General features: G+C 39.3%; 1 protein-coding gene and 1 non-coding gene across 2 annotated transcripts in view; both read right to left on the bottom strand.

The window, feature by feature from the left end:
* Nucleotides 1–1,826: 1,826 nt before the first annotated feature.
* Nucleotides 1,827–1,945, bottom strand: LOC118612113. Its single transcript, XR_004954791.1, has one exon. It is a non-coding gene; the product is annotated as a 5S ribosomal RNA (ribosomal RNA).
* A 13,195-nt stretch (nucleotides 1,946–15,140) lies between these two features.
* FAM91A1 (family with sequence similarity 91 member A1) overlaps nucleotides 15,141–27,853 on the bottom strand; it is a 36,438-nt gene continuing 23,725 nt past the window's right edge. Inside the window, exons 19-24 of the mRNA XM_016166428.2 lie at nucleotides 25,999–26,071; nucleotides 24,090–24,239; nucleotides 22,039–22,143; nucleotides 21,393–21,516; nucleotides 20,114–20,183; nucleotides 15,141–18,071 (exon numbers count right to left, since the gene is read on the bottom strand). Of these exons, the coding sequence (XP_016021914.1) occupies nucleotides 17,886–18,071; nucleotides 20,114–20,183; nucleotides 21,393–21,516; nucleotides 22,039–22,143; nucleotides 24,090–24,239; nucleotides 25,999–26,071 (708 nt within the window). The 3' untranslated portion in view covers nucleotides 15,141–17,885. The remainder of the gene's footprint in view (nucleotides 18,072–20,113; nucleotides 20,184–21,392; nucleotides 21,517–22,038; nucleotides 22,144–24,089; nucleotides 24,240–25,998; nucleotides 26,072–27,853) is intronic.

Genomic DNA, 27,853 nt, shown 5'->3' with positions numbered 1-27,853 from the left:
GAAAATATCCCAAATATTTGGAAATTAACACTCCTAAATAAGTCATGGGTCAAAGAATAAGTTTCACGATATATTTTAAAAATATTTTGAATTAAATGAAATGAAAGTACAACTTATCAAAATTTGGATATTGTGAAAGAAGATAATTTATAGCATCGAGTAATATATTATAAAAGAAGAAAGATTTAAAATTTATAACATAAGCTTCCACCTTAAGAAACTAAAGAAACATGAGCATTTTAAGCTTGAAGGAAGCAGAAGAAAAGATATAAAACCTGTGTTGTAATTCTTACAAGGGAGTCAAAGGTACAGTATTTTCTCAAGCGAAGCTATATTCCAGAGACATCTCACATGTGTTCTTGCAGTCTGTCAACTACGTTGCGATGGTTTGAATGTTTGAATTCATATGTTGACATCCTAACCCAAAATGTGATGGTGTTAGGAGGCGGGGTCTTTGGGAGGTGATTAGGTCATGAGGGTGGAGCCCTCAGGGCTGGGATTCGTGCCCTTATAAGAGAACCTGGAGTGCTCTTTCACCCTCTTCCTGCCATTTGAGGATACAAAGAGAAGACGACCATCTATAATTCAGAAGAACCCAGCCATGCTGGCATCCTGATCCCAAGCTTCCAGCCTCCAGCACCATGAGAAATAAATTTCTGTTGTTAAGCCACCGAGTCTATGGTACAGCCCAAAATGACTAAGACACACACTCATGTCTCAAAGTCTCACCATGCACCCCTCCTCTCCAGCACCCCTCATCAATAAACTCAACTCAGGCATGTCACATCAGCTCTTCTCTTGCATCTGTCCTGGGAGTGCCCATCCCAGGGGTGCTGTTTAAGCAGAGCACCCAACCGGCCAGGCCACTTCCCATTCCACATCTCTGCCTACTCGTGCCAGCCTAAATACCTCCTCCCTCCTCTTTTTGCCAAAAAAAAAAAAAAAAAAAACCACTTCCCTTCCCCTGCATGCACTTCAACTCACTTGTGCCTGCTCTTTTTAGCTCGTCAAATATATCCTGCTATGTTTAAATATCTTAGGCTTATGACACTGTGATTTACAATAAGGAATATACATTCAATCATCATCCTGTTCCTGGAACAGAGCTGCTAAAATCCTTGGAATTTCCTAAGAGATGAGCACGATAAAGGTGTCTTTTGTTATTTTAATGAGGTGGCTTTGGGAAAGCCCCTGGGTCACCTAAAGATGGAGGTTGGTTGCCAGGAGAAGCAACCCTGTGATTAGAAGGTTGGAACTTTTACTCTCCCTACCACCTCCAGGATGGGGAGAAGGGCTAGAGGTTAAATCAATCGCCAATGGCCAAAAATTTAATCAATCATGCCTGTGTAACGAAGCCTCCATAACAACGTGAAGCATGGGCTTTTGGTGGGTGAACACATGGTAATGGGGGGAGAGTGAGGTACATAGAAGAAAGACTTGTCTCCCTTGAACCAAAGCTCCGGAACAAGAATATACTGCCCCAGAGAGCATGGAGTCCTTGGATCATACGTCTAATGAAGCACTTCTCATGCTCCTATACGTTTCAGATTTGAAAAGACTATCAAGATCATCACCATGACAACCAGAAGCAGCACTGGTATTGCTGCTTTGCTTTCCTTCTGAGAAAAACCTAGTTTTAGGAAAACACTTTCTTTTTCATTCGCTGATTTCTATCATTCTGGTCAGCTACGGTTGAACCACAACATTAGGCTCTCATATCTCTTCTGATAGACTCTTTTTTTTTTTTTCAGGTGAGACAAACCTTGGTTGAACTCACGGATTGCAAGGACCTTGTCAGCTTACAATCCCTTATTTTTTATTTTTTACGCCTACAGCACCTGGTCTTCCTAGGTGGTCTCCCATCCAAGTACTAACCAGGCCCGACCCTGCTTAGCTTCTGAGATCAGATGGGATTGGGTGTGTTCAGGGCGGCCTGGCCATAGACTGATAGACTCCAGACACATAAAAAATCAGAAGAATTTTTTGAGTACTGTAGGTAAATGACACTTGGCAATATGTTTAAACTTAGAAACTGTCCCAAATACTTTTATGTAATTGTAATTTGTTGAAAACCTCTGCAGCATGAAACAGCAATTATAAATATCTCTTTTAAACACCAAAGGTTACATTAAGCACACAAAACAAATCACAACTCTTAAACAGAAAAAAAAAATGCAAATAAAAAACCTCTGTTTATGACTTGCATACAACTGAAGAGATTAACAATGGGTAGAATATTTTCACTATCATCTCTTACACTAGATTGATTATATGACTTTTAACATCTGAATTATCCTCCACAAACCTAGATATTCAGCAAGTAGAGAAGTTTACATTTCAGAGGGATGAGAGATGGGCTCTGAAGGAAAACAATTTCACAAGAGAATCCTTATCTCTTTAAATATAAAAAAGGTCAGGAAACATAAAAAAGACAACGATGAAAAACATACAATGGTTGAGTTTAAATAAAAGAACTTTGTTGCGACCCGATTTATTTATCGAGTTCTTCGTGTGGCTCCCAGGGTTCCTTCACCACTCTTGAAGGCCCAGAGAAAGGATATGCAACGTAAAAACTCAAGAAGCAAAGTGCTTTTAGACCTAAGTGATTTGCTTCATTTCCCTGTCCTTAGTGGCGACTCCCTTTTCTGAGAGATCTGGTTTCTGGTTTCATACTTCTCGTTTTCAAAGATGGGGCTTAGTCTCTTTTGCTTTCACAATGCCCTGTACTGTTCATATCGACTTCATGACTATATCTTGACCACCAACAGTGAGTCAGACCCTCAGCCAGACTGTGCAACACTAGAATCAGTAAGACTGGCACTTACCCTAAAAGAGCTCAAAGAACAACTTGCCCCCTGTTTCTGGCTATCTATCCCATGGGGTGTCAAGATTTATAAGGCATAAGCTCTGCCCTTAAAGCTTCCACCTGCTTACAAATGACATGAACACAAGAGCAACAAAGATTCTACAGATATTCAGAATATTTGTGACTCTTATTTTTCATATATAAGAAGACTGGAGGCATTCGGCCCCCTCTCTTTCTCGTTGTTACAGCGTGAGCCATCATATGCTCTGCAAGTCCAGATAACCAGCCATTACCTTAACATGGTGAACACCGTTGCTGCCATGTGTCTGCTCACGCTCATCTCTCTGCGTGACCTATACTCCTGTGCCCTCCCTCTGGCAAATTCCTATTTAACACCAGCCCAACTGTCATAAACTCTTGCTGGGCTCTCTCTTCTCCCTTCTTCCCAGCACAACTCCCTCCTACGTATTCCAGAGCTCTTTTTAAGTTTCTCTATCATACTACCCTTCCCACTGTATTATGGTCACGTCTATGTGTGCTTCCTCTGCTTGGGTGAATACCTTTGGGGACACAGAATCCCACTCATTTCAGTGTCCTCAGCTCATACCACACACAAAGAACTTATTATTATTATTATTATTATTATTATTATTATTATTATTTTGGTGGTGTTGAATTTATGTAACTCTATATCTCTTGCAATTTAAGAACTGGGTCTTGTACAATATTGGACAGCAAGCTGCAGGATTATTGCTCAATTTCTGGAAAAAATCATACCTGCATTTTTATCGGTCTTCAGAAAAATGCTTTGGTTTAATAAGGCTAATAATTCATTTAACAAGAATTCTTTGAATGTCTTTACTGTGTCTAAGAATAAGAGGATACAAAAAAAAATGAGAAACCACTCATGCACAACAGGAATAGTAATTACTATGTCTGGCTCCTGAGAATGTAATAACTAGCACTGTTCCCATTTGTTCACAATCCTCCATGTCAGATGTCCCCTGGCTCCAAACTAATTCGCTCGTGTTCGCCCATTAGAAGCTAACAGCTTGTTTTCATCTCCCTTGCTTATTCTATTCTTCCAGGAACATGAGCTTCTCTGCAGGCGCTCATATCTCTGGCTGACCTCTGAACAATATGTATGGGGACAGACTCCAACCAGTCCAGCCAAAGCTAAATGATCTGAACTGAAATCTCAGCTGCCCCGGCACAGGGAGACTGCAGTCTGAATTTCGCAGGTTACCTGACTGCTAAAGCAAACTTAACCGATACTCTCTCAATAAAGACAACTGAATTCAGAGCCTCTACAACTTATCATTGACAATGCCCAGAGTATAATCCAAAGTTACGCAATATATGAAGGAACAGGAAAAAGTCACCCATATTAATAGAAAAGACAATTTATGGAGACCACCCCTGAGATAACCCAGACAAAGATCTTAAACAAGACTTCAGAAAAATACGTTTGATATAAATATGAATAACTGCATATACATGAAAATATAGGAAATGGAAACTATACAAAAACAACAAAATTATAGAAAACTATAGAACTGAAATGTATAAAATCCGAAATAAAAATTCACTAACTCAGCTCAATAATAAATTGGAAATGACAGGAAAAAGTCAGGAAACTGAAGAAAAAGTAACAGTAATGATCTAATCTGAAAAAAAAAAAACAGAAAACAGTTTTAAGAAAACACAGTCTCAGGGGCTTTTGGACAATATCAAAAGCTATCGCATATGTGTTGTTGGAATTCAATGAGGAAAGGGAAAAGAATGAGATAGAAAAAATATTTGAAGACATAATAGCTGAAATTTTCCAAATTTGGTTAAGAGACACATATGTATAGGTTCAAGAAGCTCAGCAAATAACAAACAGGATAAATACAAAGAAAAATCAACTAGTTAAACCAGAGGCAAATTGCTGAAAGGTAAAGATATGAAAAAAATCTTAAAAGCAGCCAGAGATAAAAATTACATCCAAAGGAAAAACCATTTGACCACAAGCTTCTCTTATCGGAAGCCAATAGGGCAATTCTTTCAAGGTGCTGATAAAAACAACAACGACAACAAATCTGTTAACCCAGAATTCTACATTTAGTAAAAATACCCTTCGAGAATGAATTAAAAAAAAAAAAAATGACATTTTCAGATAAATGAGAACCAAGTTAGTTCATCACTAGCAGATTGGTATTCAAGAAACAATTTTTTAAAATTAGACTTGGGAGCCAGACAGATCTGGTCATAAAATAAACTTCTGCATTTGTATAATAGACACACAATGCCTATTTTACAAGTGTCATGGGAAATCAATGAGAATAGGTGTATGCCTCCAAACACCCAGTAAATGCTCAACATATACGACTCTGATCTCTCTCTCCCCTTGTCCCTCCCTTTAATCCCATGTTTCCACAGTCATTCATGTATGACTTCTACTTATGATACCCATGTCCTACCTGCCTTTATATTTTTCTTCTATTTGGGCCACTTTTTAATTTGAACAAATATTTCAGTTTAACATCTGTTAGATAACACTCGTTTAATGTGCTTGTTATATTTTCCTAAGAATAAAGATATAGCTATTAAATGCTTTAAACTATTAAAAGCATCTTATTCATACAGCACCTAAAATAATTTCACATCCCAGCATGTGGGGAGATACTGCTCTAATCTAACCTCCTTCTCAGTAGGGTTGGGCATTAGGTCTGATTTGTTCACCTCACCGAAAAGCGATCGTGAGGACTATAGCAGGTGGCCTGGTGGCCCCCAGAACACACGTCCACTCAGAGCCCGTGAATGTGACCTTATTTGGAAAACGGGTCTTTACGGATGTGCAGTAGTAACCCCTTTTTCCATGGGGGATACATTCCGAGACCCTTAGTGGATGCCTAAAAGCAGAGAGACCGGAACCTTAAAATACTGCTTTTTCTATACACACATACCTATCATAAAGTTTAATTTATAAATCAGGCATAGTAAGAGATTTAACAACAACAGCTATTAATAAAATAGCACGATGACATCCTGTAATAAAAGTTATGGAAAGGTGGCCTTTCTCTGTCTCGCTCTCCGTTAAAATGTACTCACCCTTCCCGTGATGCTGCGAGATGATAAAACGCCCACGCGACGGAGCGAAGCGGCGTGAGAGACACGGACGGACAGACGGACGGCGTGACGTAGGGTCAGGCCGCTCCTGACCTTCCGATGCCCCGTGACAGGCACGTTCCGGCCCCGCGGGGGCATCCCTGCTCTTACGCTTAGAGGCCACTGTCGAGTGGTAGGAGGGTGACTCGGGCCCACGCCGGCCGGTCTCATTCCCAGCTCGGCTGCTAAGCAGCTGCAGCGCAGGGCGCGGGGACCACGTGGCGGCGCCGGGCGAAGGGACGATTCGCGTCCCGGCGGGACGGGCCAGACATCGCGAGATCTCGCCACGCTGCTCGGAGCGCGGCACGGTGCAAAACTTACAGAGCGTTTATTCCTGAAAGTTTCCGTGTAATATTTCCAGACCTCGGTGGACCGCAGGTAATGAAAACTATGGAAAAGGACACTGCAGGTGACAGTGACTCTTGTACTCGAAAATCTTGAGATGAGCTTATCCTGGGTTAAGATGAGCCCTAAATCCAATAACAAGTTTCTCTGTAAGAGAAGGGAAAAGGAGAAGGCAGGAGAGAAGGGCATGTGAAGATGGAGGCGGAGCTTGAAATGATGCAGCCATAAGGCGAGGAACACCTGGGGTCACCAGCGGCGGCGAGGAGGCACTCTCCCCGAGAGACCGTGGGCGGAGCATGGCCCTCCCGACACCTGATTGCAGATTGCAGCCTTCCAAACCAGGGGAGAACAAATTTCTGTTGCTTTAAGCCATGCGGTCTGTGCTAATTTGTTACAGCAGCCCCAGGAAACTAATATAAGGACCATGTTACTCTAAGTGGCAATTTGGGATCTGATTATGACAAGAATCATCATAGACCCGAAGCCAAAAATAAAAGTAAAAGCTTTAAGATGAGAAGGTGGCCCAGTCCCAGGAAAGAGACGTCCAGGACAAAGGAGGCTGCTCGCCCCCAACGGCCCCATCGTGTTCCTGCCGGGAGCAGAGTTCGGCTTCTTAATGGCGTTCCCCAACAGCACCAAGAGCCAGCCTGCACCCTCCCTCTTTCCTCCATCTCTCTTTACTGAGCCTTGCCACACACCAGGAACTGTGCTAGGCCTTGAGGGAGAACAAGACAATCCTACCTCCAAGGACTCATGACCTGGCAAGGAGACTAGACAGGGACACAGGCAAATGCAGTGCAGCGCGGTAAGTGTCACGAGAGCCTAAAGGTCGCGTTCCCGCCCCTGACCTGGGAACCTGGAGGCATAGGCTGGGTGATGGGAGGAAGGAGGCTTCACACAGCACGTGCAAAGGCGCAGAAACAAGAGATCACGACGCGCAGGTAACTGCAGTGCGTTCAGACTGTCTGCAGGACACACATGCAGGAATTGGCAGGTGGCAGAATGCAAGGGCTCGATCTGGCTCCTGGCAAGGCACGGGCCCTGGATTAGGGAGTTTGGAAGGAGAGAAGGCGAGGCAGAAGGAAGGAAGGTAAAAAGGGAGAGGGAAGGTAGTAAATGCCCACCATATGAGGCAGGCCCCTCCCCGCCCCTACAGAAACTGGTGAGAGGCAAGATCGGGGACCACAGGGGCTCCACTGTTGACAGTGGTGGTGGGAGAAACTGACAGATGAGAGGGTAAGGACTTTGCCCACGGCCACACGGTGACTCAGTCAGGGTAGACCAGGGTATGCATTAGGGACAAGCGTTTCCCAAATCTCAGTGATTAAAACAACAAAGGTTCCTTGCTCAAGCTGCCTTCCCTCTACCACAGGCTGGCGGGGGTGGCGGGGGGGCCTGGTCCACAATGCCCTAAGCCCAGGGATCCAGGCTGATAGGTCCTCTGCCACTGCAACCTCCTTTGTGACAGTAACAGAGGGAAGGGGATGAATAAATTGTGCACTGGCTCGAAGACTTCTCCCCCAAAATGACGTGCATCACTTTCGCTCACATCTCATTGGCCAAAGCAAGGCGTGAGCTAGGTCTCACTTTAAGGAGGTGGGAAGTAGAGTGAGCCATGGGCCGGAAGAGAAATGGGACATTGGGGGCAACTGTAATGGCGACCACTGTGGTGGACCCGCATTTCGAGCCCAGGCCTCCTGAACCCACAGCTCTTGTGCTCTGCGCTCACTTTCTCCTTCTCTTTGTCAATTAACCATTTTGGAGACAAAAGAAATAAAGAACGAAGAAGATTCTATCATTTGGGCCCTCCATTCCAGACTACATGTAAATTAGCCAAACTAAATGACTTGCAAATTTGGTCTTAGACTGCTGTGAGGATCATTAATATATCCCAAATATCTGACTTGTCACTCAAACTCCGGTTCTAATGCAGCCTGTCTTCCGAAACCGACCCCTACAGGGTATGTTGCATAAGTCTTTATACAACGATGCCCCAAATTCTCCAAAATATGAGTCATTTTTGCTTTGCAGATATTCACTAGTTTGGATTTTCACTTGAATTTAAAAAATAATGGCTACTTGGAATATATTTATTTGGCACATTTGTTCCCACACATAATAAAATCATTGGTTTAAATTAAGATGCGTTGTTTTGGGGGGGGGGGAAGAACATTCTAATTTTGACAACAGACGTAACCAAACGTAAAGCTGTGTATGAGATAAATAGCTACAGGAATATGCACATCTCGCGTATATCTCGCTGTGTCCCTGTAGGGAATTGAGAATAACCCTCTTCTCCAGACCAAAGGCATTTGCAGACAGAGTGCATCTGTGGCTAGGGTTCCTATGATGGCCATCTTCAAACTGGGACTTCGTGACAGCCACATCTCGTTACTTCCCTTGACTCTCCTTCACCGAGAGGGAAATGGGTTTCCACCACATTCTGAGGCTCCGGCTTGGAGCCCTGGTCCTGCAGCATTCCACATGACTTCCATGGGGTGTGATGGCACCGGCCTGAGTCTGATGATCACACAGAACGGGCTGGGCATGTGACAGCTGTGTCGCCTTGGGCAACTCGCTGACCCACTTGGATTTCGGTTTCTCCTCTGTGGCGTGTGGATGCCACCACCATAGGGTTGTTGCAAAGAAAACGTTTGACAACCTAACTACAGCCCCAATATCAGGGATGGCAATTATGTTTCAGTTACGGTGAACTCCAATTGTCCGGAGCCCTGTGTTAAGGATTCTGACGACAGTGCATCCAGGGTCATGGAAAGCATGCTGAACGAGGGTAGTGACAGGGACAAGGGCTGGTGGCCTGGGAGAGTCCCTGTTCTCACTTTTCCTTTTCCCTTTCATACCTCTAGCGTATGAAAGAGAACCCTCTCAGTTACAAGAGACTTAGACCCAGTTCAGAAGCTTATGTCATGATGGGGCTTTGTTGGAAGGATGTGGGAGGTATCTCAGAGAACTGAAGAAGAGTCGTAGGGACCGGAAGGGCAAGTCCAGTCCTCAGGGACAGGAATCAGTAACGAAATCATTGTCAGGCGTCAGGATGCTCAGTATCTCCCACCCCCTGGAAATGTATTCATAATCAACCTAGAGTTCTAAGTAAGACCTGATGTTCTCAAAGTAGTTTTCCAAGCGAACTCGACCAAGTTAACAGGAATGGGGGTGGCAGGTGAAGGTGGGGGACTACAAACGAGCTGTTCCCTCTTGAAAATAAAATCCCTGCTGTCCTCATGCAAGTTGAGAATCCCCTAAGAGAAAGGAAAATTTTAAAAGTGAAATACTGCCACCCACTGGAAGAGAAGAGCCTGCAAAGGAAACCAGCCACTCGGGCAGCCCTAACAGAGCCAAAATTTAAATTAACAGCGCTTTGTTTGAGTCTCAGTGCCGACAGTCCAGGGGCCCAGACGGTGACTTTTCAAATGCCAGCGATAAAAACGCTGGCTTTTTTTTTTTTCTTTATAAGAGGTTTTTATATAGTAAATGTAGCAGGCACAGAGATGTAGCCCTCAGCTGCTTCAAGAACGGACTTGCCGTCTGGCTGCACAGAGGCCGGTCATCAGGCAGCCCCCCCCCCCCAGCTTAGTTCCGCGGGGCCGGCCTCGGCGTTCCAGCCTGGGCCACAGTCTTCTCAGGGCAGCCCCCAGCCAACACTGAGCAGAAAGAACGTCTGAGACAAAGGGTGAGGGGGCCCCTCTAGGCAAATGCAAGTTAGAGACAGACGGGGACATGCTCACACTCATGTCACCCTTTTGAAACTGCAGGACCTCTGTCACTACGCCTACCACCACGTGGTTTCCGCTGAGGGTGCAGTTCCTTGTCTCCGAAGTCAAAAGTGTTATATACATGCATGCACATAAAACAAGGCTGGGAGGATTTCTGATTTTAAACGGTCAATTTCCATCCTCGGCAACCGCCCCTTACAACCACAAGAATGAGAGACAGAAACATTCGCTGACAAAACTAAGAGAGGTTTGTCACCAAACCGCAGTACACGTAGATGAAAAGCAGGTAGGTGGGACAGGCAAATGGCTTTGCAGAGCAAAGGGACATTCAGCAGAAAATAGAGTTCGTTGTAAAGAGCGCTGAAATTCCACCACTTTCTTACACCATAAACAGAGATAACTCAAAATGGTTTAAAGCAATCAAAGGCTGTAAGACCTTTAACCCTAAAACTTCTGGAAGAAAACACGGGCGGTAAACTCTGAGGCTGCTCTCAGCAGTGTCTTTTGGGATGTTTCCTCGGGCAAGGGTAACAAAAGCAAAAATAAACGAATGGGAGTACATCACACGAAAACGTTTTTACACAGTGAAGATCATCAACAAAATCAAAGACGACCTACCAAATGGGAGATATTCGCAAATGGTACATACCCAATAAGGGATTAATACCCAATTTATATAAAAGGAATTCATACAACTTAACACCTCCCCCCCCCAAAAAAAAATCCAATTAAAAAACAGGCAGAAGACCTAAAGAGACATTTCTCCAAAGAGGACATACAGATGGCCAACAGACATATGAAAAGATGCTCGACATTACTCATGATCAGGGAAATGCAAGTTAAAACCATGAGATACCACCTCACACCTGTCAGAATGGCTATTATCAAAAAATCAACAAATAACAAGCGTTAGTGAGGACATGGAGAAAGGGAACCCCCATACACTGTCGATGAGGCTGTCCTTTACTGCCACACTAAATTAGATGTTCTCCACCATGGAAAACAGTATGGAGATGCCTCAAAAATTCAAAAATTGAGCTGCCACTATGACCCAGAAATACTACTTCTGAGTATTTATCTGAAAAAAACAAAAACACTAATTTGAAAGGATACATGTACCCCTATGTTCACTGCAACATTATTTACAATTGCCAGATATGGAAGCAATGTGAGTGTTCAATGATAGCTGAATGGATAAAGATGCAGTACACATATATGATGGAATATTACTCGGCCATAAAAAGAATGACAAAACGAACAAAACAGAACCATACGGAGAACAAGCTGATGGCTGCCCAAGGGGAGGGGAGAGGGCGATGAGTGAAAGAAAAAACACACTCTGGTCTGATTACATTAAAAAGTGGGGGGTGGGGGGGGAGAACATCGAATCTCCCAAATTCCACCCCTTCCTCACTCTGCTAAGACATGAAGGAGAAACTGAGTCAGAAAAGCTGAGATAGAGGCACAGGATTGAAAAAAGAAGGGGTAAGTGACAGCTGGATGCGACCTCCCTTCCCGGCTCCGACTTTGCTGCGGTGATGACGGTGCTGGTGCAGGGAGCCGGAGGCTCCCCGGGGGCCTCTCCTGCAGCCCGCGCCTGCCCGCTGGACCCCCTTGTTGCTCACATCTAACACTGTCCAGACCCAGAGAAAACACCTGCAGTGCAAATCAGAGAGACGTTAGGATGTCATTTCTCCTCTTCGACTTACAGATTCAATATCGTTTTGAATAAAATCCTTTAAGTCTGTGTGCAGATACTGACAAGCTGATTCTAAAATACAGATGGAAAGGCGAAGGAAGTAAAAGAGCAAAAATAATTAAAAAAAAAAAAAGCCAAAAACAAAAATAACACAAAATTACAAAGCTGGAGGGCTCCCACCATCTAATTTAGTGTGGCAGTAAAGGACAGACACCCTAATCAACGGAACAGAACAGAGAGCCAGAAAGAGACCCATACAAATAATGTCTACTGATCTTTAAAAACAGCTTTATTGAAGTGTACTTTACATGTGATAAAATCCCTTCGGTTTAAGTGTACGATGTGATTATTTCGTGCGTGTGAACTTAAGAGCTGTAAAACCATCACTACAATTCAACTTTAGAACATGTCCAGCATTCCGAAAAGATGCTTTGTGCCCACCTGCAGCCGCCCCCAGGCCCACCTGCAGCCGCCCCCAGGCCCACCTCAGACAACCACCATCTGCTGTGTCACCAACTGACTTTTGATAGAAGTGTAATGACAATTCAAAGGATAGTCTTTTCGAGAATGATGCTTTGATTGGTTGTTCATATGCAAACATAAACCTTGACGCGTCTCTCAAATATTTTTAAAATTAGCTCAAAATGGGTCAAAGATCTAAACATAAAACTGTAATACTTTTCAGAACAGGAAGTCTGTATGACCTTGGAGGTTTGGTGATGAGCTTTTAGAAAACAGCATGAAAAGTGCAATCCATTAAATAAAAAAACTAATAAATAAGACTATCAAAATTAAAACCTTTTGTTCTTTAAAAGTCACTTAATAAGAGAATGAAAAGACAAACAAGAATGGGAGAATGTTTGCGAAACACGTATCTGAAGGAGGACTTGGATTCAAAACACATACAGAACTCTTAAAACTAAACAATAAAACCCAATTTTTAAAATATGGGCCACAAATCTGAACAGACACTTCACGGAAGATAAACGGGTGGCAGATAAGACATGAAAAGGTGAACCACATCACTTTTCATTAGGGAAATGAACATTCCAACCACAAGGAGATACCACTGCAACAGGAGCTGTCGCTCGGGCAATCGGAACGGCCCGGTCACTTTGGAAGACGGTTTGTTTCATACATTTTATAGTTTCCTATAAAATATATCATTACCCAACGACCCCGTAGTTCCACTCCTAGGCATTTATCCAAGCAAAACTACTTTTGTTCATATTAAAAACCTGTAAGTGAATGTTAAATAACAAAACCTTAACATGTCCATACAATGAAGTAGTCAGCAATGGAAAGAAATGAGCTACTGATTCACACACACATTTAAAATGCATTTTAGGGTGTGAAGAGACCAGACTCAAAAGGCTACAAATTGTACAATTCTACCATGTATTATGACATTCTGAAAAAAATATTATATTATAGGAATGGAAAACAGATAAATGGTTGCCAGGGGTGGGGTGGGGGATTGAGTACAAAGAATTTTTAGGGTGATGGGACTGTTCTGAATAGTACTGAGATGGTGGACACACGACTATGCACTAGTCAAAGCCCAAAGATGGTAAATTTTACTATATGAAACAATCAACTGGGACGTCAAAAGAGCCCAGATGGAATGCAGTGTGACAAAGAATGTTTTACCAATGCATGACATAACCTCGATGAAGGGAGTGGTGAATAAAAGTTGAACTAAGTTACTTTGGAAAATGGTGTTTTTAGTGGATACTCTAAGTACTTAAACACTATCCTCTAGTTGGTCAATCTGGTTTTCACAGGGGTACAGCTTAACTATTCTGAAATCACTTTATAAGCATTCTAGGGCTGAACAAATAAGCAAATAAATTATAGATAAAAAGAGCCAGGTTTCCCACTTTAAAAGTTATAGATAAGCAAAGAGGCAAGACTAGAATGACCCTTGTGGTGGATGAAGAGCTAGTTTAACTTGGTGTACACCCATAGACAGATCTATAAATAATTACTGCATTGTATACCAATATAGTGGTTAGTACACGTTTATATCTCTCAGCTCATTGTGGTGTGTAAGCAGCAGCAATAAACACACTCAATACCCCGACTTTGGTTTCTAAATACTATTCTCTAATAAAAATAACCAGGATTCCTTGGAGAAATAGCTCATTCCTGGGTCTTTCTCCAGATAATACTTCTATTGCTACAAAGTCTTTAAAAAAAAAAAAAGGAAACATGGCCTTAAAAAAAAGAGATGGCCTATCAACAGGACTTAGGAGTAACCTCAAAGTGCTCCCACTAGCCCAAGCTGAAACAGTTTGTACAACAAAATAATAATATTGGATTTTAACCCAAAGTATAAAATAGCCAAGATCAGAGACACTAATATAAGTAAATGATCAGATAAATAGGAGAAAGGAACAAATAAATCTGTAAGAAAAAGTCTAATTATGTGTATAAATACTGCCTCCTCCCCTTGAGTGTGGGCTAGACTTAGTGATTCACTTACAAAGAAAGGGTATGAAAAGCAGAAAAATGATAACTTTACAGTAGAAAAATGGGGACAGCATAAGCCAATGAAATCATTTTAAACATCGGCCGAAAAAAATGGATAAAAATTCTTTCATGAATGTTCTTTGGCAAATAATAAAGTTTATATTTTAAATTTATTTTTTGTTGAACTAGATCAACACTTACAAAATTTAAAAGATGCATCTTTACATGAGTTAACATATGAATGAAACAAAACCAAATTCATAAAGCAAAGCAAAAAGCTGCCTTTTTATTTTGCTAACAGCTCTAAAAAATACAGATTATCCCTCCCTAAAAGTATCAGAGGTCTTCACCACCTTAAACCAATGAAAGAATAAACATTACTGGTAATGCCTGCTGACATCATGTGCCCCATGATACGATACAGTGTGGAAGGGTTTTTCACCTCTGTGTTATCCTCCCTGATAAAGCATCACCTCAAATAGTCACAAGATAACATCAGACAAACCCAGTGAGGGACAGCCTACAAAATAACCAAGCAGTACCCTTCATAGAGTCAAGGTCATGAGACTGAGAAACTGTCACAGACTGGAGAAGATCAAGGAGGCATTTACGAGTAAATATGTCTGATGCAGTATTCTGGCCTGGATCCTGAAACAGAAGAACATTAGTGGAAATACGAGTAAAACCCAAGGAAAGTGTGCAGTTAATAGTATTGTATCAATGTTGATTTCTGAGTTTTGACAGATGTGCCATAGTTTATATAAGGTGTTAATATTAGGGGAAGCTCAGGGAAGGGTATAGGGAACATCTCTAACTATATTTTAATTTTTCTGTAAACATGAATTATAAAATAAAAAGTTTAAAAAAAAAACATATAGGAAAGCTACAGCAGCACAGCTCTATCTAAAATTAAGAAAGGGACTTACAGATTATATACATTGTCTCAGTAATTTGAGCAACACCACAGTTTATTTGTAAACATATTATATCTGTCAATAATCAAATTGACAACACTTTATACATGTCATTGTATAATATTAACATCATACCAGAAAACAACCCACTGTATATACAGTTTTGGTACTTTTAAAATCTTTAAACACAAACTGTATTTGAAACACTGAACATAAAAGAGAAAGATGAATGGCAGAGACAACTGAAAACACTGAATAAAAGAAACTGATATTCCAAAAAATATAAAATTATCTGATTACATATTTAAAAAGAAAGAAATCAAGGAACTCAGATGATCATATACTTTTTAATGACAAATTTGCATTTCTTTAGACCTGCTTGAGAGGTGAAACTGTATCATACTAAATTTGATATTTTTCTCTTGGTTTCTAAGGAATGTTTGCCAGGATTTAAGCTACATTAAAGGGGGAGGGAAAGGGGTTAGAATAAACCAATGAAATCACTTCAAATATCTGCCCAAAAAAAAAAAAATGGATAAAAATTCTTTCATAAATGTTCTTTGGCAAATAATAAAGTTTATATTTTAAATTTATCTTTTGTTGAACTAGGTCAACACTTATAAAATTTAAAAGATGCATCTTTACATGAGTTAATGTATGAATGAAACAAAACCAAATTCATAAGGCAAAGCAAAAAGCAGCCTTCACATTTTGCTAACAGCTCTATCCCTCCTTATCAGAGGTCTTCAGCTAGGAATCAGAATCTTTCCTTATTCACAAGAGAAATCAGAGTTGGCCACATGCCTTTTCAATACTTTCCCTAAACTGCATGATCATTATTAGGTTCTATCTCTTCCTCCATTCTCTCTCAAGGGAAAAAAAAACAAAAAAAATGTAGCAGCAAATCACTCCCATATTTTAAGTTTTAAATTCACCAATGACTTGGTTCACTGCCAACAACTACAAATATTTGATTCTTTATTAGTGTACATGTCACTACAGTAAGCTTAGATTGTTAACAGAGGAATAAATAAAATAACTACAGTTAATTCAAACAAAGCTAATGAAAATGAGATTAAGGAGTCCTGATCAAATGAAATACAACGTTCGGTTGAAAACTGTAAAAGTTGCATACATACCTAATAGCACTAGGAATGTACAATATCAATTATTGGAAAAATAAATGAGTGATTCACAGTCTAAGAAATCATTTTAATATTAGTATTTTTCCTTTTATAGACAAACATTTATAGCATACACTTGGTTTCTACCTCTTAAAAGAGAAAGTAGAAAATTAAACGTTACTGTATTTACCTCAAACACAGCACGGACTGTGCCACAGGTATACTGCTCCAAAATATTCAACTCTATAGGTAGGTCATGGTGTTGAATGCATGGTCATGTAACAGTTTTTTTTAAAAAAGGCATATATTTCCAGAAGTATGTTAAATCTACAAATATCTGTTCTTTAAATAACAAAAATTATCAGCAAAAATGTTTAAGTTATAACATTCCCAAATTTTCTAATGCTTTAAGTGTTTTAGATATATGTTGTTTGACCAGTCAGTATGGTTACAGTTTTAAACTAGCAAACCATTATCCTATGAGAAGAGCTAAACTAAACTATAACACGGCACAAACTTCCCAAGGTAACTTGAAAAATCTAAAAAGTGATTTCGATTATTCTAATTAACACTTGAGACACTAAAAGAATTAATGGCTCAAGAAACATTTTGAAATTACTCAATTTTTCTTTATCATTTCCTTCAAAACTATCCACATAAATTTAAGATCCAAATTGCCTAAGAATATGTCTTCAAAGTAGATTTTTCACTGAATTATTCTGATTGGAAGATACAGCCTTAATGTTTCTATTATATAATTCTAACCTAAAATCACAATCCTTGGTTTGAAAACATCAAATTCAGTTTCGTAACAATTCATTGGTAAAGCTACTGAACAAAAAATAAATCACAATGAAAACATGCAGCAGCCACAGTTACAAGAGTGGAAAATAAATTCTATTTTTCCATAAAGACTCTATGAAAATATAAAGCCCAAAGTGACTGACAATGGAAGTCCACATATAAATGTTGTTTAAAAATAGGATGTTTTCCAAAGCTTCTCATGAGATGTCAATGTATAGTCAGAGTCTGAGTTAAGACCTTACAAATCAAGGTTAAGTTATACACAACTATGCTGATTTACATACTTTTGACCACGTCCAAATGATATACAGAATTTACAGACATCCACGGGAATCCTTAATGCCCCCTCCTATCACCTCTCAGCAGTGGATGTTTATTGTTTTACAATTTTGCTACTTTAAGTACTAAGAAGCCTTTCAGAGGAAGAGTGCCACCTCTTCCCACGATCCTCTAAAGAGTAGGTAACAAAATATAAAATTAAACAAGATTTATGTCTGATAAACTAACATATAAAATTACCACTGCAATATTCATAGTGACTGCTTATAAACAGAACAGTCATCGTAAAGCCTATAAAGTATATCCTCAGTTTTATAAAAGAAATAGATTGTCTCAAGGTAAAAAATACAGTGCAGACTGCTAAAAAGCTCTTTGTTGCTTTAGGAGGTGCAATGATGAGGAAACTTCCAGAACATGAACATATTCCCCAAACTTTTAACATCAGTTAAGCATGAATTGCACTGCAGCAGCAGGATGCTTTTTAGTGGCTGCCACTATAAAGCTAATGTTAAGAAAGAAAAAAGGCAGAGAGTGTGAGCAACGAATGGCGTAACCAAATTATTGCAAATGGAGATTAGCAATAACAAGTGAGGAAGGTGACCGTCCACTCCATTCTGATAAGATGCCATCTTTAAATATTAAGTTCTTTGCAGGAAGTGGAACTCCCAAATCAGCATAAGATGACTGTGAAAGCAGACTTGAAAAACTGGCCTCTGTATGAATGTCCAGTGTTGAAGCACCTTCCTGAAAGAACAAGAAACAAGAGAAAACTTCTGTATTCAACACTTTACCAAACCACTTAATATAGCTAATAAGAAATACAGACCTTGAATACCTGAGATATGTTTACGGAATATGTAGCACGACAGGAGAGGAAAGGACCTACCTCACAAACCCCAAATGATCAACGACAGGTATTAATATATGCAAAAGTGACTAACTCATGTGACTATGAGTGCTGTGAAATAAATAAGCTATGATTAAACTATCAGATAAGAAAAAGTTAATTCCCAGACAATCTGTAAAAACCCTCTCACACAAGCTAAGCACCAGAGCCATCCATCAGTTCCCAGGGCTCTCAAATTCACAAATTCAGCACAGACCCCTCCCCAGAACTCCAGGTTCAAACATCCACCGCACATCTGCTCTTGGATGTTGCTCCATAAACGCCACACTTACCACGTCCACACTGAACTAATTTTCCCACATTTGATTCTCCCCAGCCTTCCCTATTCCCTGCATCGAGCTGGAGAGACGAGAATCATTCTTAGTTCCCTTCTTGCCACACCCTCACATTTAATTAATCACCAAATTCTGTCGATCTACCTCCAACATGTATCCCAAATTAGTTCGCCCCACTCACTGTCCACACTGAGCCACCAGCCAACCCTACTCTAAGCCAGTTGTCTCCAAAGTGGGGCGCTCATTCCAAAGTGGGGTATGGCATGATGAAAATTTTAAAATCTTGTATCTCCTGTATCCACTTATTACATCCTTTTAAAACTTCTATCTTTGTGTTTTATAATATATATAATTTATTGGTATAAAGTATGCATGTGTGATAAACAAACCTTTATTATGGATACAGGCAAAATTTGTTTTGCTTTGTTTTAATGAAAAAGGGTGCTCAGTTACCAACACCTCTGGCCTGGGCTATTACAAGTCTCCAAACTGACAGTCCTCAAGCTTCTGTGCTTGTTTGTTTGCAATCTATTCTCTAAACAGTAACTAAGCTTTCAAACAATTAATTAGAAATAATGTCATTCCCCGTTTAAAAGTCTTCAATAGTTTCTCTCTGTAATCAACATAAAATACAAATTCTTTGACATATTCTAGAAGGCCCTCCCCTCCCTTCTTCACTACCCTGTCCTAAGGCTTCTGCCCCACCACCCTTCTGTTTTCTTGTACACAGATGTTTGCCTGTCACAGGACCTTTGTATCTGCTAAGCTCCGTCTGGAGCACTCTTTTCCATCCTTTAGGTTTCAGCTTGTATGTCATCTCTACCTATTTGAATTAGGCCTGCCTTTAGATTCCACCAGATCTGGAGGAGTGTGGCTCCTGTGAATATTTACTGCAATCTGCAATTCCTTATGCATTTCATTGTGTGATCGACCAGTGTCTCATACCACTATGAGCTTGATTAGCATCTTAGACATCACTGTTTCTGAGCACCTGGCCAAGGGTCTGGCACAGAGTAGACCCCAGTGTTCATTGAAAGAAATGAATGAAACAAAACTCCAAAATATTGATTTCATAATGTTGGATCAGATATTCTGAAAAGAAAGATTTAATTCTAAAGGTTTATCTACAAATCAAGTTAAGGATATCCTTTCTCTGCCTTGCAGGGGGTTGGGGGATTGAAGGGTTGGGGGGCTGGGTGGGAATGGACGGACAGACAGATGGGTACACAAGGTCCAGAGCACTAGCTCTCATTACCACAAGAGACAAGCCCCTCTCAGCAGTGCAACTTAATGCGGTTATTCACGGAATGCACCAGACTCAAGAACCAGCACCTAGGATGCTGCATGGCCCTCAGCAGATGCTCAACACATCTGTTACATGCAGCACTGCACGGAACAGAGTCCAAGCTTTAGACACGGAAGATCTGGCCTGTGAAACCATGTGCAAGTCAATACATTTCTTAAATCTCAGCATCTTCATTTATAAATTTAAATTAATGCTTATTTCATGTCTTACTGCTGTGGGAACTCAAAACTAATATGGAAGTGTTTTGCATACTATAAAGCTCTATACAAATACCATTTAAATATTTTGGGTTTGTTACCTGGAATGAGTGAACAAAGTTAAGGACTTGTAGAGAGAGTTTTCTACTGGAATGTAAGAGGTTTTGAAGGCTGAAAAAAAAGGGGGTGGAGTTTTAAAACAAATATAATGACAAGAACTAATATCTCTTACAAGAGTTTAATTTTAGAAGTTTAAATGTATTTATACGTGCATATACATCCTAATTACATAAATGAAAATTTTAAATAATTTCAATGGTTCTCATCAACGAAATTTCTTGCCTCTGAATAATGTGGACGTACATAAAAAAAACCATTTTGAAGTAAAACATCATGTATAACCAAAATTGAAAAATTATTGTTAAAGAAGTTAAAACCGTTTGTGGATAGAAACATTAAATCAAAAACTTTTTGAATAAAAGTTTACGTACTTTAAGAGATGGCAATTATGACATAAACTTCAAATTCTAAAATGAATTTTAACATATACCCCAATCAAAAGTCTGACGGTTTTAACAAACATCGACCCACCAAATTAATATGTTTTATATATGTAAATTGGTAATAATTATAGTGGCAATCTTGAGTACTTTTAGTCTTTTGGTATAAGATACATTAAGCAAATTAAATGAATTATTTATTATCCAATGCTGTATTCTCAAATAAATGAGTCAAAGATATCTGTGGATATCACCTCTCCAAGCCACCCCACTACAACAATCAAATTCAATGATGCCCTTTTCTAACCCAGTCTCATAACCTTCATGATACTGCCTCTTAGCTACTACCAATGGATCAGAGTTGGCACATAAGCTAAGACCTACGTTATCTCTATAAGTAATACATGCTCATTTGAGAAAATGTGCAAGTTGAGGAAAATTTAGAAAGTTGGTCACAATTCCACCGCAAGACATAATCATCATTATTAATGTTAACATAACTTGAGTGCGTATATGTTAAGACTAAGAGAAGTCCACACGAGAAATTCTCTACAGACATTTACAGATTAAACTAGATTCATACCAGAAACATTCCCATTTTACCATACCCTCACCAAATCTGGGAAATTAAGCAAATATAATTATAATTAACCAAAACACATACCCAAAATGTTTACATGTGCCCAATCTCTGAGGTACTGAAGTTTAATTCTGAAAATATAGCAAAACCCTTAAACTAACAACCTTTATTCAATCAACAAATATACACAGGCAAATACTATGACCATGTGTGAAATAAAAGAAAGTGAGACATAGCAACTATCACTGAGAGCTTAAAAGTCTCGTAGATGAAAAGGTGACAATGAATATGAACTCCCACCTTTCTTTCCTGCAAAGGCCATGTGTAGCAATTTTTCTACAAACTTTCCGGTTTAGCTCAGAACTAAACAGTGGAATTCCGAAGCACAGCTCGAGAGGAACCCAATCTGCTTCCGCTGTGGCAACTACAAAAGGATAAATAAACTTATTAACTACGTGTATCTGTATTTACGTGTTAGCACCGACCAGGGCTTCTTAGATCCAGAGGTTTTCACAGGCTCCTCCCATCCCCACTGACACTCAGCAGTGGGTTTAGATGGGGAGAGCACTCGAGGGGAGGGGAGGCAGTGGATCTCTCAAATAGGAAAGGATGGTGTGTTTTTTTGAGTATGTATATGCTTCTGAGAAGGTACTAGTTTTTATCACATGCTCAAAGTGGTCTTTCACTCAAACTGTAAGATACCTACAAAATGAGAAAATTAACCAAAATATTTAAAAGAGGAAAAAAATGAAACTTACATCATTATTCTCAGGTCACATTTTATAATACTTTAATTATTATTCTAAATATATAAAATGTTTCCTAGAAAATACTTATTAAAAGGTCCACTGGGTAATAAGAGCAGACAAATGATATCCAAATGACTTAGCAAAAGAGTTGAACCTCAGGAATGAGTCTAAAATTGCAAATATTTTTAAAACCTTACCAGAGTTTTGCTTAGTTGCTGAATCTATAGCTGCTTCTTCAATGACCATTTCAAATGACTCTGTGCTCCCATTTACATCTGAGCTGGAAGCCAAATCAGGTTCTCCTTATAATTAAAGGACAGACACACTGTTAGGATTCTAGTGCTTGGTATAACCTGGCAATAAGTCAGTCTTAACAGAAAGAGGACTATAGGCAACAGAAACGACAATGGAAAACAATGAACCGTCTTTAGCCTAAAGCAGTGGTCCTCAACTAGGAGGCAATTTTGTCCCTCAAGGGACATTAGGCAATGTCTGGAGACAGGTTTGGTCGTCATAAATGGAGAAAGAAATGCTACAGCTATCTAGGTATGGCAAACATGCTACAGTGAGGAGGACAGTCCCCAAAACAAAGGATTATTCAGCTCAAAACATAAATAATGCTGAGGCTGTGAAACCCTGGTCTAAAGAAACGAGGATTCAAAAGCAGAGCACAAATTTAGTTGTCCAGTTAGACCATTACTGAAGTCATTTCTGTCTCCATGGAAACATTCAGTTGGATTAAATCGTTCCTCTTCAAAATGCTTTTTTGACTTCCCATCTCTCTCAGCACATAAGATCGTCCTAGAGCTTACCCACGTCTCTACTCTCATCTACTACTAGCCAACAAATCCTTTCTTTTGGCCAAGACAAGCTACTCTATTCCCGGACACCCTCTGCCTGACAGGTTGCTACCCTCCAAACAAACAAGGATCATCTTTTGTGTAGTTAACTCTTCATATTTCACATTTCAATTCAAACTTTATCTTCGTTAAGAGGCCTTCTCTGACGGTGCAGCTGGGCTGAGATGCGCCTTCTCTGTCCCACTTCAGCGCTTGAAGCAGACCCCACTGCAGTCTTTTAACACTGCACAGCAGGCCGACTCACTTGCTCTGTAGGGTATTATTCCTTAGGCCTTACAAATTTAAATATCTCCAGCACCCAAGCAGATAGTCCATAAACATTTGTGGATGAATGAAGTAAAACATGACAGATAGAACAGACCTGCTTTGAAATTACTGCCGAACCCACAGACCTCCGCTCTGGAAAATGCCCCTGTGATGCTTGGCAGCCAACTGTTAGAAGTTACCCAAATCCTCTGGCCAAAAGTAAATGGACCAGGAGTGGAGCCAACTCAGTCCACTGAATGGCTAGCAATCAACGTTTTCTCAGGGTTTTAAACTAAGAGGCTCAGGGAATACTGTCAATCAATGGTAGACACTTGAATTAAAAGGCTTCCTAGAGTCATGGACCAGAGCCGCCACCGTGGCAAGCAAAGCCACATACAAGCCAAAATATGTGAGAGCGGAATAATCAGTAAGCATGAAAAGGTAATTTGAAAATAAAATTTTACATTAAAAAGAAAGAAAAAGTAGTCCAAGGGAAATCAGCTGTTGTCGACGTGCAGGATAAACTGGAGATCAAAAGAAGGTGGCTAGGCAGGAAATGACTGCAATGACACATGTTTTAAGGACCAGGGCTCAGACTATACTGGCAGTCATAGAGAATTAAAAAGGAGAGAAGGGGAGAAATGGATATGAGAGACATTTCTAAAGACTAATTCACAGAACTTGGAAACTAACTGGACAGAGTGGAAAAAAATAAGATGAAACAAAGGTACGATTTAAGCCTGGGTAACAGAGACAATGGTGCCTTTCACAGAAAGAGAAAGCTTGGCAGGGGAAAACTGTTAATTCTATTTTGGAAACATTTTTACAAAGAAACTAAAATTCTGAAACCATCATCCCATACATTTAAAGCCTATAAACATAGATAGGACAATAAAGAGGCACAACCTAATAACTCCTCTGCATTCCGACCCCAGGTCATCGACACTCCGTTAGTTATGCACTGAGTATTTTCTCCATTTCGATGACTAGTATTTGTTCAAATGATGTCAGAGTATTTTCTCATCTTTCGGTGAAAAAATATTAAATCTTAAATAATAAAGTTTTCTTGCTTTTTAAATATTAAGATTGTGACTGCCTCAATACCAATTACCTTAATTCAAAGAACTCAACTATTGGCTAACCTCTCTCATCAGAAGCATCACTGAGTTTTCTGTTTGCAAGTTGGCTCGAAGCATTCAACATGGTGATATATCCACAAAAATGCTGCAAGTCCACTTTGTTCCTTAATATCTGCAATGCTTTATGAACACCCATATTGACACGAGTAAACTCTAAGAACAAAGAAGTGACATCAAATTATAAGTGAATAGTTTTATAAAATAACACAACACAAAAAAGCTTTAAATCTACTTTTATTAAACAATTCTTAGAACTACCTTTATACTTTAATCTATCAAGACTGATTCCATTGAAGAACTAACTATCTGTCAATGTAAAAGGAAGCTGTACACATACGACATGTGCATAGCCTTCAGGAGTTATTTGCTGTATCAGAACAATTAGACAGCAGTGGCAAATTCTCCAGGCCTCTCTGTGGTTCTAGTCTACCTCAAATGCTCACTTGGAGGCCTTCTACCAGGAAATGTATTAAATATACATATTTTTTTAAGAAAACCAAAATTACTCTTATTGAAACTATAGCTAACAATACACTTGAAATTATGTCCCTAATAAATTATTTAAATAATAACTCACATTCTAATATGTGAACTTATAAAAGAGAAAGATACTCTAGAGATACCCAATCTAAAGACTTCTATTTTTTTATAACTCACACAATAATCTCTCAAGGCAAGAGAGCTATCAATCAGTTCTTGAGATTTTATAAATTTTAGTGCCCTGCTGTCCCTACCCTGTATCTTCAGATGAACGATTAATTATTCCACAGAACTAATAGTGTCAGAGGATTAAATAGCAAAACTTCAGTTGCAAAGAACTACTTATTTCTGAAGAGTGGCTATTCTTTGGAAGAGAAAACTCTCTTCTCCAAATTTTGTGCACATTTTCTTACAACAGCCAAAAGAGAGCACTTTATTTCAAACCATGTGAATAGAAAAAATACATTTATAAAAATCTTCTTCCTTTTCCCTACTTTGGGGGTGGGGCAGTGGTGAAAAACATTCTGAAAGAACAGTAAGTTCGAATATGAATTCACGTTAAGTTAAATTACTTGAACCATTCACTGCCCTCTTGAAATCCAAGCAATATGGCTCTAAAACTTAGAAAAATAAATTAGACAACAGTTTTGCATAGAACAAGAAACACAAGTGCTATATAAATATGTTAAGTTTTAATAAGATTGTAATCTTTCTTTTAAATATACATATTTTCTTAACATTCAAATGAGAAAAACTATCTTCTATACTAGAAAAAAGAAAGAATGAATTCATTTTTACAGAAATTCTCCGAGTATCTTTCATCAAATACTGTTAGTGCTTTCCCTCCTTGATTTTAACTAGCTTAGTCTGCAATCCACTCAAATCCTCTAAGGGCAAAAGTAAAATTTTATAGCAAAAACAAACGCTGAAAATGGCAAATACACGCAAGTGCTCTGTAAACTGCGAAGCAGTATACAAATGTTCATTAGCATCCACTTCTAACTGACCTAAAAAAGCCCCTGAAAGAAAACCAGTAGGTAATATTGGGAGAAAAGAAAAAAATGAATTTTCTAAGCATAAAATCTTCCCTATGACTTGTCATGTCCAAATAAACAAACAATAAAAAGAAACTAAAAGGCTAAAACGAATAGAAAACCCAGTCTTCCACCTACGCAGACACCTACTTACTCTCTTCATGTCCAAGACAGACCAGCATCCTTTCAAAGGAGCTGAGTCTTGCTCTACTAGTTCTGTGCGGAAAGGTATGTGACAGAAAACTATCTTTTGCCAATACTCTCTAAAAGCGGAATGGTATGGTCCTAGAACTTCAAAATTTTAAGCACTCACTCCTTGCTATGTTTTCCACCAAAGTGTTGACAAAGTTTAATGATAAAGAGGTTAGTTAAAAGGATACAAATCAGAAGTGAGGTACCTCCTTGTAGTTCTGTCTCATCAAATGGAAACGGTATGTGGACAGTTTCTCCTATCCCATGCAAACCATGTCCCTAAACACGAGGAAACACAAGTTGAAAGGTATATGAGAAACCTACATTTCCAATAATAGTTATTCAAATAGTAAATATGACTGTGCCACATGATGGTATATTCCACATTAATAATCCATCAAAAACGCTTTCGATAATTTTCTATTTTTCTCCAGCAAATAATCTTAAGTGTAATTAAAGTACATTGCAATGTGTCTCAAACTGAACGTATGGCCTAATGAAAAACAAGAGGCTGACTTAACAGGTATGATCAGGTTGTAGCCAAGTGGCGACCGAATGAGATCAAGTGCACTGGCGTATGGGCTGGCTATAATTCTGAGAGAAAAGCGGTATAAGAATTCCCATAATGACTTGGCACACCGTGGACTGGCGTGCAAAATTCAAAACCCTGCACTTCATGACATATATTCAAAATGACTTGCTGTAACACTATGATTATAAATATCACTGCAAGCAACCAAAATGCCTGTCAACAGGGGACTGGTTAAATAAGTTAATGTATGTACTTTCAATGCAGCTGCAAATAAGAAAGAGGAAGCTCTCTTTGAACTGAGATGGAAGATCTCCAATGCTAAGTGGAAAAAGCATGGGGCACGTCAGTGTGTAATTGCACAAATGTGCATAAAGAAACTCCAGAAGGGTACAGCAGGAACTAATAAATGTGGTTATTTGATCTGGAGGGAGACGGAGAGTGGGAACTAGGCAGAGGGTGTCTGAAGAGCAGTGATACTTTCCCCATGCTTCTTTTACTAGCGATTCATTTTTGAATCATGCGAATACATTATCAACTCAAAAATTAAACTAAAAACCTGAGTATAACCACCCTATTCCTATGTTACAAATTATAATTTAGTTTCATCCATTACATTCATGCTGTTCATTTGAATTTTGTTAAAAATTGTTTTTGTTTAGTTAATCCCTAAATTTGTTTTGGTTTAACAGTTGTATAAGAAAAATAACCATAAAGAATTATATATGCACATGTAGTTTCATTATAATAGAAGTTTAAGTTAACATTGGGGATCTATACATTCTTTTTCTTTTCATAGAGATTCATATATCATTCAAATTCAGGATACTGATATAAAATTTCAGAGAAGAATCGCTCATTTAGTTGCTTCGTATAATAACTTGAATATATTCTGACATCCACTTCTATTCCATTGAAGCATTTATGATTTAAGCCCTAACCAAGATGGTTACGATAAAAGTACAGTTTTAATCAAAATCTTAACTTTGTTATGTCTTAAGTTCCAGCAAGGTGAATTTTTTCCAGAGAATTTAATGAAGGAGGCATTCTTTTTTAGTAAAAGTAAAACTCCTTAACACTCTAAATCTCTCTCCCTCTACTTGTACCTCCATACAACATGAATGTATTTTGAGATCTTGTGTGCTAAACACAGGACTCAGCATTCTATGTAGATCATCCATCTCAGTCATTCTTTTCAGCAACCTTATAAGGACAGCAAGTTTTATTACCTCCAGTTTGCAGGTGAGGTCAATGAAGTTCCAAATGCCCAAGATTACCAGTAAGATTTGAACTTAGGCAGTCTGACTCAAGTCCATGTCTAACCCTTTCTAGTACAGTGTCTCCTACCACTACTCCTACTCCATGCTTTCTCTAGGGGCTAATGCACCTTCCTCTCTCATGATTTCAACTACCATCACGTGCTGGTGCTGACATTCAAGTCAGTCTCTGTTCAACCTCTCATTTGACTTTGAAGATATTTTTTGATTACCTACTAGATATCTCTACCACTCAAATGTCACATAGGCACCTTT

This window comes from Rousettus aegyptiacus, unplaced genomic scaffold, assembly GCF_014176215.1.
Source record: "Rousettus aegyptiacus isolate mRouAeg1 unplaced genomic scaffold, mRouAeg1.p scaffold_m13_p_15, whole genome shotgun sequence".
Classification (NCBI taxonomy): Eukaryota; Metazoa; Chordata; class Mammalia; order Chiroptera; family Pteropodidae; genus Rousettus; species Rousettus aegyptiacus.
The sequence above is the reverse complement of the archived record's forward strand: the minus strand, read 5'-3'. Positions and strand labels throughout refer to the sequence as shown.